At 43.5% G+C, this 13,595-nt stretch overlaps 1 protein-coding gene across 8 annotated transcripts in view; it reads left to right on the top strand.

Moving 5' to 3' along the window:
- Positions 1–13,595, top strand: part of LOC105491538 (WD repeat domain 59) — a 116,411-nt gene that overhangs the window by 75,616 nt on the left and 27,200 nt on the right. For all 8 annotated transcript variants that reach the window (XM_071084955.1, XM_071084951.1, XM_071084957.1 and 5 more), the window contains 7 exons: positions 882–1,014; positions 1,147–1,271; positions 4,077–4,241; positions 5,592–5,687; positions 5,852–6,008; positions 6,531–6,600; positions 11,715–11,868. In XM_071084955.1, the coding sequence (XP_070941056.1) occupies positions 882–1,014; positions 1,147–1,271; positions 4,077–4,241; positions 5,592–5,687; positions 5,852–6,008; positions 6,531–6,600; positions 11,715–11,868 (900 nt within the window). The remainder of the gene's footprint in view (positions 1–881; positions 1,015–1,146; positions 1,272–4,076; positions 4,242–5,591; positions 5,688–5,851; positions 6,009–6,530; positions 6,601–11,714; positions 11,869–13,595) is intronic.

The following is a 13,595-nucleotide window of genomic DNA, read 5'->3' as shown; positions in this document are numbered from 1 at the left end:
CCACGTGATCTTTGTTCACTGCAACCTCTGCCTCCTGGGTTCAAGTGATTCTCCTGCCTCATCCTCCCAAGTAGCTGGGATTACAGGCATCCACCACCATGCCTGGCTAATTTTTGTCTTTTTAGTAGAGATGGGGTTTCACCCTGCTGGTCAGGCTGGTCTCAAACTCCTAACCTCAGGTGATCCACCCACCTCGGCCTCCCAAAGTACTGGGATTACAGGTATGAGCCACCACGCCTGGCCGGTTATGGTATTTTTGCTCCTGGATTAGCTGAATAACACCATCAAGGATTGGAGTTTAAATTAATTTTTTTTCTGAGGCTTGCATAAACTCCAAACATGATAAAAAATTTCCAGGGCTGAATAATAGAGTCTATTATCCCGAGTCTTTAACCAGGGAGAGTTGGCAGTGGGTAAAATCTATTTTGATTATGTCAGCTCTTGGCTGACACATCTCCATCCTTTGCCATTCCCATTTTTTTTTTTTTTTTTTTTTTGGAGACGGAGTCTCGCTCTGTCGCCCAGGCTGGAGTGCAGTGGCCGGATCTCAGCTCATTGCAAGCTCCGCCTCCTGGGTTTACGCCATTCTCCTGCCTCAGCCTCCCGAGTAGCCGGGACTACAGGTGCCCGCCTCCTCGCCCGGCTAGTTTTTTTTTTTTGTATTTTTTAGTAGAGACGGGGTTTCACTGTGTTAGCCAGGATGGTCTCGATCTCCTGACCTCGTGATCCGCCCGTCTCGGCCTCCCAAAGTGCTGGGATTACAGGCTTGAGCCACCGCTACCGGCCTGCCATTCCCATTTTTAAGTCAGAACTCTTTAATCAGACATGACTATCATTTCCACTGACTTCTCTAGAACTACATCTTCTACCCTTTGTTTCAGCTTTGTGCAAATGACATATTAGATGGTGTCGATGAATTCATTGAGAGTATTTCCCTTCTGCCGGAACCCGAGAAGACCCTGCACACTGAAGATACAGATCACCAGCACAATGCAAGCCATGGGGAGGAAGAAGGTAATTTGTCAAACTGATGTCTCAGGTGAGGTGCCACTCTACGCGTTGTAGAGTTGTGGCAGATACCCCAGACCTATTCTCTGATTCATTTTCAAAAATGCTTTCCAACATTGAACTTCTCTCTCCTGCTAGCCCTAAAGGAAGATCCCCCTAGAAATCTCCTGGAAGAGAGGAAATCAGATCAATTGGGGCTGCCTCAGACCTTGCAGCAGGAATTCTCCCTGATCAATGTACAAATCCGGAATGTCAATGTGGAGGTACTTAGTTTAATCAGCTGTATCTCATGTTTGCTGATGGCAGTTTGTGGGAGAGAGAACCATTTCAGCCACGATTTCGGTTAGCAAATAACTTCGCAGCTTTAACAGAACTCTCTCTGCTTGCTTTTTTATTTCCTGGGTTTTCTGGCCAGGCGCGGTGGCTTACACCTGTAATCCCAGCACTTTGGGAGGCTGAGATGGGCAGATCACTTGAAACCAGGAAGCCAGGAGTTCGAGACCAGCCTGGCCAACATGGTGAAACCCCGTCTCTACTAAAAATACAAAAAAAAAAAAAAAAAATTAGCCAGATATGGTGGTGGGCACCTGTAGTTCCAACTACTCGAGAGACTGAGGCACAGGAATCACTTGAACTTGAGAAGCAGAGATTGCAGTGAGCCAAGATCGCACCACTGCCCTCCAGCCTGGGTGACAAAGCAAGACTCTGTCTCTAAATAAATAAATAAATAAATAAATGGATGCAGACTTTGTTTCTAACCCTATTCTTTTCTCCTAAGATGAGCCAAAGGAGAACCTGATGCTTGTGTGCCTTAGCGCCTCCTTAGATGCTCCAGCATCTCATTTTACTATAGAGGAAGATACTTAGGCCCAGGAGGCTTAGTAATTTGGCAGGAGTTGCTGCTGAAGTTAGGGGCAGAGTTGCCTTGGGAAGCCAAACCTCCAGCCCCTCCAGGGCACTCTCTGTGCTGTGCTGTGCTGTGCTGTGCCATCTTCCCTCAGGCTGGCCATTTCCTGGTGATTTCGATTCATAGTAAGAAGGCGACCAAAATTTCTTTGTTCACTTAGCCTGTGGAACATTTACTCTTTTTGTGGGGGCAAGTATTGAAAGTCTTTGCTTTAGAAAATTGAGTATCTCTCCAGAAAGGAGTTTTAAAGCTTGGTTAGTTTTTCCTTTACCCAAATATGTGCTGTTACATAACTATCTCATGTGGCCTTTAAAACAAGTCTGCTGACTGGGTGTGGTGGCTCACGCCTGTAAGCACTTTGGGAGGCTGAGGTAGGCGGATCACGAGGTCAAGAGATCGACACCATCTTGACCAACATGGTGAAACCCCGTCTCTACCAAAAATACAAAAATTAGCTGGGCGTGGTGGTGTGTGCCTGTAATCCCAGCTATTCGCAAGGCTGAGGCAGGAGAATCGCTTGAACCTGGGAAACAGAGCTTGCAGTGAGCCAAGATTGCGCCACTGCACTCCAGCCTGGCAACAGAGCAAGACTTTGTCTCAAAAAACAAAACAAAAACAAAAAAAAAGTCTAAGTGGTTTTAGCCTCACTTTATAGCTGAGGAAACAGAGACATCAAGAGAAGAAATGTCCAAGATCAGCAGGTATTTGGTGGAAGAAATAACATGTGAATCCAAGTCTCCAGATTTCCCACATGTGGTTCTCGTCACTTTACTACAGCTGCTGTCTCTAGTTGGCAGCACAAGAAATCGAAAGATATAAAAGATTCTTTGCTTAATTAGTGATCTATATCAAGTCAGTTTATACTCCCTTTGTCGCATTTGAGGACAGTGTGGATTCCTAGTGATCTAGTTGAAGATCTTGATTCCTTTCTTTGAGAGTACTTTAAAAAAATTATTGAGATATAATTCACATACTATAAAATTAATCTTTTTGGTTTTTTTTTGAGATGGAGTCTTGCTCTGTCCACCCAGGCTGGAGTGCAATGGCACTATCATGACTCACTGCAACCTCTGCCTCCCGGGTTCAAGTGATTCTCCTGCCTCAGCCTCCCAAATAGCTGGGATTATGGGCATACACCACCACACTCAGCTAATTGTTTTTTGTATTTTTAGTAGAGATGGGGTTTTTGCCATGTCGGCCAGGTTGGTCTTGAACTTCTGACCTCAGATGATCTGCCCGCCCTGGCCTCCCAAAGTGCTGGGATTACGGGTGTCAGCCACCACGCCCAGCCAGAATTCCCCTTTTTAAAGTGAATAATCTGGCGGTTGTGGGTATGTTCACAAAGTTGTGCAGCCATTACCATTGTCTGATTCCAGAACATTTTCATCATTCCCAGAAGAAACCGCATACTCATGAGCAGTTCTTCCCTATTTCCCTTTCCCCCAGCCCCTGGCAATCCCAAATCTACTTTCTTCCCCTATGGATTTTTCCCAGGAGCACTTTTTAAGTTGAGTCTGGTGTTTAACTTCTTCCTGCTTTATTTTCCCATCTCAAAGTAAACATAACAAGTTTTAGTCTACCCCACAACTTGGGGAGGAAGCTTCGTTAAAGTCAGAATACTTTGAACTTCACAGTGGCTCACGCCTGGAATCCCAGCACTTTAGGAGGCCAAGGTGGGCGGATCACTTGAGGTCAGGAGTTTGAGACCGGCCTGTCCAACATGGCGAAACTCCATCTCTACCAAAACAAAATAAAAAAACCAAAAAAACAAAAACAAAGATTCCCTGGGCATGGTGGCGCCTGCCTGTATTCCCAGTATTTGGGAGGTAGGAGGTGGGAGAATCACTTGAACCCAGAAGGTGGAGGTTGCAGTGAGCTGAGATTGTGCCACACTGCACTCCAGCCTGGGCGACAGAGTGAGACCCTGTGTCAAAGAAAAAAAAAAAACTTTCAGCTTATTCCATTGGTATGAAAATTTAATAATCTGATATGAAAATTTAAGAATCTTTTTGAAAATGAATTGTCTTCCACACAAATTTGTCTTTGTAGAGTCTTTCCCTTAACCAATTACTAGGAACATGGAGCGTTCAGTTAAATGCACGTGCATCGAAAGACGCTTTGTGGTTTGTTTGCAAAGCCATTGTGGATTTGTCTCTTGCAGATGGATGCGGCAGACAGGAGCTGCACAGTGTCTGTGCACTGCAGCAACCATCGCGTCAAGATGCTGGTGAAGTTCCCTGCTCAGTATCCAAACAACGCCGCCCCTTCCTTCCAGTTTATTAACCCCACAACCATCACGTCCACCATGAAAGCTAAGCTGCTAAAGGTAGGGGTCTGGGTTCCCAAATTCTCCTGCTGTTCTGCATCATTGTCTAGACTGAGTAGGAAAGAAGACTGAAAACTCTAGTAGATGAGATTCAGAAGTCATCTGTTTCATACACACACTAGTGTTAGCAACGTAACCTCTGCACTTGCCATTTAGTTTGTGTAGAAAACATAAGAGCGGTGGTTCTTAACCTTTTTTGGGTCATGGCCTTCCTCAGAAAAATCTACACAATGATTGCATATGGTTTGAGAAATACTGCCTATAAATATGTGAATTGCATATAATCTGTCCACAGATGTCATTAACGTTATGCATTCATCTCAGGTTATGAGATTTGCAATCTAATTTCATTTAGGAGTCCAGGTTAGGAGCACTGCAGTCCAATTTCGTTTATGTGGAAACAACAAGCAAGATGTATTCTGAAGCTAAAAGATATTTTACAATTAGAAAATAACATGTGTAAGGTCATAAAAAAAATTTTATCCCATAGAAGGAGCTGGTGTTATCCTAGAGGTAGGCTGGCTTGCTGCACAGTGGGTGTCCAGATGGAGGTGCCACAGCCTGACATCAGTGTTTAATTCTGCAGATTCAGAGACTTGATGTGTCAGTTCATCCAGAGCAAATCAGGTGGAATCTCCATGACAAAGCCCCATGAGCCTCTTCATACCCCTTGTTCAGTTTGAACAGTGTCACAAGTAAAGGGACTGGAGTTTTTTTGGCAAACTCAGGCCAACCTGAATGTTGCTCATTTTTCGCCTGGTTTGGGTCGTGGACACTTGATTGTTACGCTTTGTTGGGGTATCACATGGAACTAGGACGTTTTCAAGTGGCTTAAGGATCTCTGAAATGCCAGTAACTCAGATCTTGTGGTATTTGACATGTTAAACTTGGAATCTGAATATGTCGTTGCCTAGTTTGGACATACAAAAAAGATAGATTTTTCTATTAGTATAAAATGATACGATTAGATTGCAATTTTTTTGTGTGAAAAATCAGACCTTTTCCCAGTGCAGTGGCTCACTCCTGTAATCTCAGCACTTTGGGTGGCCGAGGCGCATGGATCACCTGAGGTCAGGAGTTCAAGACCAGCCTAGGCAACATGGTGAAACCCCATCTCTACTAAAAATACAAAAAGTAGCCAGGCGTGGTGGCGCATGCCTGTATTCCCAGCTACTCGGTAGGCGAATCACTTGAACACGGGAGGCAGAGGTTGCAATGAACCGAGATCGCACCACTGCACTCCAGCCTGGGCAACAAAGACAGACTCTATCTCAAAAAAAAAAAAAAAAACAGAATAGCCTGTCAGAGAAATGTGTTCCTCCTCTTGACTGTGTTTTGGGCCTTTTCTAGATCCTGAAGGACACAGCCCTGCAGAAAGTGAAGCGTGGCCAGAGCTGCCTGGAGCCCTGCCTGCGCCAGCTCGTCTCCTGCCTCGAGTCCTTTGTGGTGGGAAGCATGAAACTGTTGTACCAACTTATGCTTTGGGGTTTTGTTTCATTTCTTTCTCCCTAAAATCATGGGCTTTTTTTTTTTTTTCCTGCTGGGTGCTTATTTTGTAATTCAACTTCAAGACAGGTTGTGGTTTTAGCTTATGGAATTTTAAATTTCAGAACCAGGAAGACAGCGCTTCCAGCAATCCGTTTGCACTCCCCAACTCCGTCACACCCCCGTTACCGACTTTTGCTCGTGTGACCACAGCCTACGGGTCGTACCAGGATGCCAACATTCCGTTTCCTAGGACTTCTGGGGCCAGGTTCTGTGGAGCAGGTGGGTCTCTTTGGTTCTCTGATTCTAGATTTTGAGAGGGAGCAGCTAAGAATGCCATAGATTCTGTATAAACATCTTGAGCAACAAATGTTTGCTTTTACTCCCAGAGAACTCCAACGAGACTTTCATAGTAGCGTGGCAGGGTGTGAGGCCCAGTCGGGGTCTCTGGACTTATCCTAAGAGTGTGCACCATTCTGGTGGTCTTAACTTTCTTCATTCTGATGAGCTTGGGTTTGAGTCTTTACTCAGAGCCCTGAGTCTTAGCAGGGGACAGTCCCCTGGTAGGGAGGCTTAGAGTCCCGCTGATGACTCTGCCCCGTCCACCTACATCCTCTTTCCTGGACTCGAGTGCTGACCTTTGTTCTTGGTAAGGGTCACCACACTCATGAGTCTTGCAGCTTATGAAAATGTGTCTTACCCTCAGGTATACAGAGATAGAAGAAAGACTGGCCAGTCCTGCCTCAGGATTTCCCACGTCCAGCTTGTTGACACTGACGGCTCATGTGATGTCTTCTTCTTTAGGTTACCTGGTGTATTTCACAAGGCCCATGACGATGCATCGGGCGGTGTCTCCCACAGAGCCTACTCCGAGGTGAGTGCGGGAGATGCAGAAGCCACTCTACGTTCCCATGGCCAGAGGTGGCCAGAGACCTGGGAAGGACCATGGAGTTTGTCTTTGGACAATGCGTTTTAGTTCTTCAGTAAACTCCTATTACAAGATTTATTTGAGAAAGATTGAAGTCAATTAAGTTGCAAGAAAGCTGAGATTTCTGCTGTACAGTTATTAGCAAACCATTAGAAAAAGTAGATTGATAAAAGCTCTTGTCAAAACAAGGCAAATTGTTTTTAAATATGCCTTTCCCCTATTGCTAGCATATTATTTATTATTTGTTTTTGATTATTTTATTATTCAATTTAACATTAAATAAAACTGGAAAAATAACAAAAAAACCATCTGTAGTTTCACAACATTAATATGCCACTTCTGATATTACCAAACAATGTGTAATTTTATAACATTATGTAAGTAGTGCATTGGGAAAACACAAACGAAATTTTTTTTTTTTTTTAAGATAGGATCTGGCTCTGTCACCCAGGCTGGAGTGCAGTGGCACGATCATAGCTCACTGCAGCCCTTACCTCCTGGCTCAAGTGATCCTCCTGCCTCTGCCTCCCAAGTAGCTGGGACTACAGGCGTGCACCACCATGCCCAGCTAATTTTTATATGTTTTTTTAGAGATAACGTTTTGCAGTGTTGCCAGGCCGGTCTCAAACTCCTGAGCTCAAGCAGTCCACCTGTCTCAGCCTCCCAAAGTGCTGGGATTAAAGGCATGAGCCGCCATGCCCGGCCTGGAAGTTTTAAATTACAATGTGAAAGCCTTTCTTTGCCTTTTCCCTGTTTTAGAGATAATCATGTTTGACAACAGAACATGTTTCTGTCTAGTCATTGTTTTTCTGTGCTTTAAAAAAAGTTTTTCTTTATAGGCAATCTAGTGTAGCAGATAGGAATATGGACTTCAGAGCCAACGTGTCCAGATCCAAATTTTGGCCCTGTCATTTTATGACCTTGGGCAAGTTATCTCAACTTCAGCTTCAGTTCCTTCAACAGTAACATGGGATGATCGTAGCACCCACCACCTGTAGTTGCTGGGAAGATTAAGTCCCTCTAAAAACATTTAAAACACCACCTGGTATATCGGAAGTGCTCTGTGTGTCCTGTTATGATTACTGGGTTTTAAAACTTTAGGATTATACAGTAGACTTCTGGTTCTGCAGGCTGGTGACCAAGATATAATAACTTGCAAAGCTCCCTGCTGCAAACCCCTGAAGGCGCTGGATACAGTATAATCAGCATAGTCATTGTATTAGTCCGTTCTCACACTGCTATAAAGAACTGCCCAAGACTGGGTAATTTATAAAGAAAAGAGGTTTAATTGACTCACAGTTCCACATGGCTGGAGAGACCTCAGGAAACTTAAAATCGTGGCGGAAGGGGAAGAGGCACATCTTACATGGCAGCAGGCGAGAGTGTGTATGTGAAGGAGAAACTGTCAGATCTTATAAAACCATCAGGTCTGGTGAGAACTCACTATCATGAGAACAGCATGGGGGACACAGCCCCCATGATCCAATCACCTCCCACTCTGTCCCTCCCTCGACATGTGGGGACTGTGGGGATTACAATTCAAGATGAGATTTGGGTGGGGACACAAAGCCTAACCATATCAGTTATGAATGAATAGCTGAGCCAACAAGAAAGAAAGAGAACTGAATGGGAGAACTGTGTGAGCAGACACTGCTGTTTTGCCAAGAGGTGGCCAGTCTCTGCAGTAACCTGGGCAGATGTGACCTGGGCCCCATGGGAACTGGGGTTCAGTACTAGGGAATACCTACATTACACCCAGTTCCTTATTGGAGTAGAAAATGTCCTGTATTCTCGGCCGGGCGCGGTGGCTCAAGCCTGTAATCCCAGCACTTTGGGAGGCCGAGACGGGCGGATCACGAGGTCAGGAGATCGAGACCATCCTGGCTAACACAGTGAAACCCCGTCTCTACTAAAAATACAAAAACTTAGCCGGGCGAGGTGGCAGGCGCCTGTAGTCCCAGCTACTCGGGAGGCTGAGGCAGGAGAATGGCGTGAACCCGGGAGGCGGAGCTTGCAGTGAGCTGAGATCCGGCCACTGCACTCCAGCCTGGGTGACAGAGCGAGACTCCGTCTCAAAAAAAAAAAAAAAAAAAAAAAAGAAAATGTCCTGTATTCTCAAAGGGAAAGAAGGAATATCTGTATCCGGACTTCGGATTAGAGAGGAAAATGTTCCTATTAGAATGTTTTTCAACTGACAGTCCTTTGCTAAGGTATAGTTTACAGTACACAAATCTGAAGTGTACGGCTCGGTGACCAACACTCACATTAAGATATAGAACATTGTCCTCACCCCCAAAGGTTCCCAGTCCCTTTTCCCAGCCCTTCAGCACCCAGAGGACACCACTGTCTTGACTTCTGTCCTCATAGTTTTGCCTGTTCTTGAACTTCATTGAAGTGGAATTGTGCGGCATGACCTGTTTTATGTCTGGCTTACTTTGCTCAACTTAATGTTACTGACGTTGATCCACATTGCCGCATGTGTCAGTAGGTCCATCGGATGAATATAACACAGTTTGTTTATTCATTGTCCTGTTGATAGATATTTGCATCCTTTCCAGTTTTTGGCCATTATGAGCAAATCTGGATACATATTTTCATAAAAAGACTTGTATATTAATTTCTGCACCTGAGGAGCAGAATTCCTCAGTCATTGAATAGATGTATGTTTAACTTGAGAAATTGCCCAAAAGTTTGTGCATAGTGATTGTGCCATTTACCCTGTCACCAGCAATGTTTCAGAGCACTGGTTGCTCTGTATCCACTCCAAAACTTGGTATTGCCAGTCTTTTCAACTTTAGCCATTGTGATGTGAGTGTCCTCATATCTCACTGTCGTTTTAATTTGCATTTCCATGTTGATGATGAATGATGTCAAGCAGCTTCTGTGTGCATATTAACCATTTGGGTATCTTTTTTTGTGATGTGCTTAAGTACTTTGCCCATTTTGGGGGAACTGCATTTCTTATTTATTTCTGATTGTTATCTATTTTGGTTACAAATTCTTTGCTAGATGTATGTATTGATTTTCTCCTAATCTGTGGCTTGTCTTTCTTCCTCTTTAATGTTTTTCAGTGAACAGATTTTCTTAATTTTGATGATGTCCAATTTATCACTTAATTTTATTTATTTTATTTATTTATTTATTTATTTTTTTTTGAGACAGAGTCTTGCTCTGTCACCCAGGCTGGAGTGCAGTGGCACGATCTCAGCTCACTGCAAGCTCTGCCTCCCAGGTTCACGCCATTCTCCTGCCTCAGCGTCCCAAGTAGCTGGGACTACAGGTGCCCACCACGACACCGGCCTAATTTTTTGTATTTTTTAGTTATAGACAGGTTTTCACCATGTTAGCCAGGATGATCTCGATCTCCTGACCTCGTGATCCACCTGGCTCAGCCTCCCAAAGTGCTGGGATTACAGGCGTGAGCTACCATGCCTGGCCTATTTATTTTATTTTTTATTTTTATTTATTTATTTTTTTTTTTTTTGAGACGGAGTCTCACTCTGTCCCCCTTGCTGGAGTGCAGTGGCCGGATCTCAGCTCACTGCAAGCTCCGCCTCCCGGGTTCACGCCATTCTCCTGCCTCAGCCTCCCGAGTAGCTGGGACTACAGGCGCCCGCCACCTCGCCCGGCTAGTTTTTTTGTATTTTTAGTAGAGACGGGGTTTCACCGTGTTAGCCAGGATGGTCTCGATCTCCTGACCTCGTGATCCACCCGTCTCGGCCTCCCAAAGTGCTGGGATTACAGGCTTGAGCCACCGCGCCCGGCCTATTTTTTATTTTTTGAGACGGAGTTTCGCTCATGTTCCCCAGGCTGGAGTGCAATGGCGCAATCTCAGCTCACCACAACCTCTGCCTCCCAGGTTCAAGCGATTCTCCTGCCTCAGCCTCCCGAGTAGCTGGGATTACAGGCATGCACCACCACGCCTGGCTCATTTTGTATTTTTAGTAGGGACGGGGTTTCACCCTGTTGGCCAGGCTGGTCTCAAACTCCTAACCTCAGGTGATCTGCCCGCCTCAGCTTCCCAAAGTGCTGGGATTACAGGTTTGAGCTACCACACCGGGCCTTGTGTTTCTTTTTAAAAGCTTTATAGAAAAATAAATAAATAAAAATAAATGCTTTATAGATTTAAATTCCTTATTTAAGGTCTGTAATCCATTTCAAATTAATTTTTGCATGTATTGTGAGTTAAGGGGTCAAAGTTTGTTTTATTTTGTAGAAAAACAGTTGTTCTAGCACCATTTATAAAAAGATTTCCTTTCTTCATTGAATTTGTATTGATGCCTTTGGTGAACATCAATAGATCATATATTTGTGGTCTTTCTGGACTCTCCTTTTTCCTTTGATCTGTTTATCCTTTATGCCAACACTACGTTTATAATGTACTTTTATGTAGTTCAGTCTTCAAATCTGATACGTCAAGTTCTCCAATTATATTATTCTTGTTTAGTTCAGGTTGGGTATTCTAGGTCTTTTAATAAAATTATGAAATCAGCTTATTAGTTCCTACTACAAAGCCTGCTTGTATTTTGATTGGAATTGTGTTGACTCTGTAGAACAATTTAGAGAAAATTGATGTCTTAAGAATACGGACTCTTCCAATCCACTAGCGTGGTGTATTTCTCCATCATTGTATGTCTCGTTTAATTTCTCTCAGCAACATTTTGTATTGTCATGCACATTTTCAAAAATTAAATTTATTCCTAGGTATTTGATGTGTTTTACTGCTACTATAAATGAGCTTTAAAAATACTTATTTTCCAAATGTTTGTTTCTAATTGATAGAACTATAGTAGATGTTTGTAGGTTGACCTTGTATTCAAATTCACTTATTCTAGTAATTTGTAGATTCCTTTGAATTTTTCATGTCTGTAATCATAGAAGCATTCTATGCTTCTGCAGATAAAGCATTTTTCAGTGTTAAAAGTTTTATTGACTTCTTTTTCTGGAGTTTCCATCTTCTCATTTTGTCTTCTCCTCTTGGTATCAAGTGCTAAGAATAGCACCATTGGAAATATGACAGGACTGCAGCCAGTGTGGATAATTATCATTTTCAACTACAGATCTCTCTCAGCCTTGTCCGCTTATCACACTGGCTTGATCGCGCCTATGAAGATCCGCACAGAGGCCCCGGGGAACCTTCGTTTATACAGTGGGAGCCCCACTCGCAGCGAGAAAGAGCAGGTCTCCATCAGCTCCTTCTACTACAAGGAGCGGGTAAGTGCCAGAGCCGCGGCCTTTGATTCTTACCCCTTCTCCTGGATTCTTGTTCCTCAGCTCCTGCCTGGTGCAGCAGCTAGATTAGTAATCCCCCTGTAACCATTCACTTTCATAATCAGTTTGTTCAAGAAAGCCATTGCTTTGTTCCTTTCGGTTGGTTTTACCTGCTCTAAATTGTGTGTGTATGGGTTGGGGGGTAGTTCTTATGGTCCATAATCTTTACTCCCCATTTAACCCTGTCCTTGTAATCTCCATTCACTGAGCTGATTCCCATTATTTCAGGGTAGAATACCTTAGCTTCAGGTCTTCCATGGTATTGTGATGTTTGTCAACAAATTAAGGGGATGCCTCTGAAGTCTTGGGATCTTAATATATTTGGAACTTCATAGTTGTGAGAAGTCTTAAAGTTAATGTCTAAAAGGTTTTTTTTTTGTTTGTTTTTTTTTTTTTACTAAGTCCACATGGAAATACATATCTGAGTGGACCAGATGACACAAAAATCACCTGAGCTTGTCCTTATGTGCCTAGTTTCTTAAAGAACTCATTGTCCCTGAGTAGTTATCATTAAGCTGTCAGAAACCTGTGGTGCCAACAATGTAGAGAATGTTGGCAGAGCATAGGAATGATCCTAAGAAAGCTTTCTGTGTTGGCAGATTGCAGGTCTGGGTTAAACAGACTTTTAGCTGACATGATGTTTTCAACAGAGTTACCACTGAGCACTGCACAAACTCAGGCCTTAGGAATTCTTTGTTGTTATCTCTTGCTGAATGGGAAATAATGGATTGTAATTAATATTTGTTTTTAAAAAAATTGAATTATTTTAGACAAAACACCCATTTCTAGGGAGTATTAGAAGTGCCTTCAGTTCGATTGCAGTAGAATGTCCAACCTTCTTGGTTTACACTGAGAGTTGGCCATCTCTGACTTTATTTTAGGGTTGTATGTGACTAAAATGAGTGGCAGCAAGTAATGTTTGAGGCCAGACCAGCCTTGAACAAAACCATTTAGTTGAATAGGGAAAATGGTTTTTTTTTTTTTCTTCTGGACACTTTCCTATAGTCCCCTTCCTCACATCTCTGATGGAATTCTGCCCACTTGCTTAGTACAGACCTCCTTGGAACACCCACTCATCTATATCATCTCCAGGTCTTTTCCATTCAAAATTGTTAGTTCTTTTTTCCCACATGTTTGCAGGTAATTGGAGAGATGATTTGATAAACAGGTTGGAACTAAGACATTTCGTTGAGATGAAAGCCAGGCTTATGGTTGGGTACATGTGGGAGTTCTCTTTAGTATCAGGGGCAGGTCAAGGAGATCTTTCAGTCCAAGAGGCAGTTCTGAATTCCTCTTTGATTCGTGTCGTGTGCCACCCATGCTTGGGTTCAGATTGGGCAGAATAGTCTGACTAGTAATTTTGACTTTGTGGGGGTGTGTAAAGCCCACAAAAGCCCACAGAAATCAAAATAACTCCAGTTCCAAGATGGGGCCTCTTTTAAGCCTGTGTTCATGTTTTTGATGGTATGGACTTTTTGACTACAAACACCATAATTACAAAGAGGAACCAAGAGCATGTGGATAATTCTCTCATCAGATAGCATATGCAGGGTAGTGGAGGAAGAGTTGTGAAATTTCAGTTCGGGGTGGTTCCCAGTGTTCTGTTCGGCACAGAAAGTGGGCTGTTCGAGCCCCCTAATAGACATAGTAAGTGGCCTTTTATGTATTAT

The sequence above is a fragment of the Macaca nemestrina genome, chromosome 18, assembly GCF_043159975.1.
Source record: "Macaca nemestrina isolate mMacNem1 chromosome 18, mMacNem.hap1, whole genome shotgun sequence".
NCBI lineage: Eukaryota > Metazoa > Chordata > Mammalia > Primates > Cercopithecidae > Macaca > Macaca nemestrina.
Note: the sequence above shows the minus strand (reverse complement) of the source record. Positions and strands in the feature narration are given on the sequence as shown.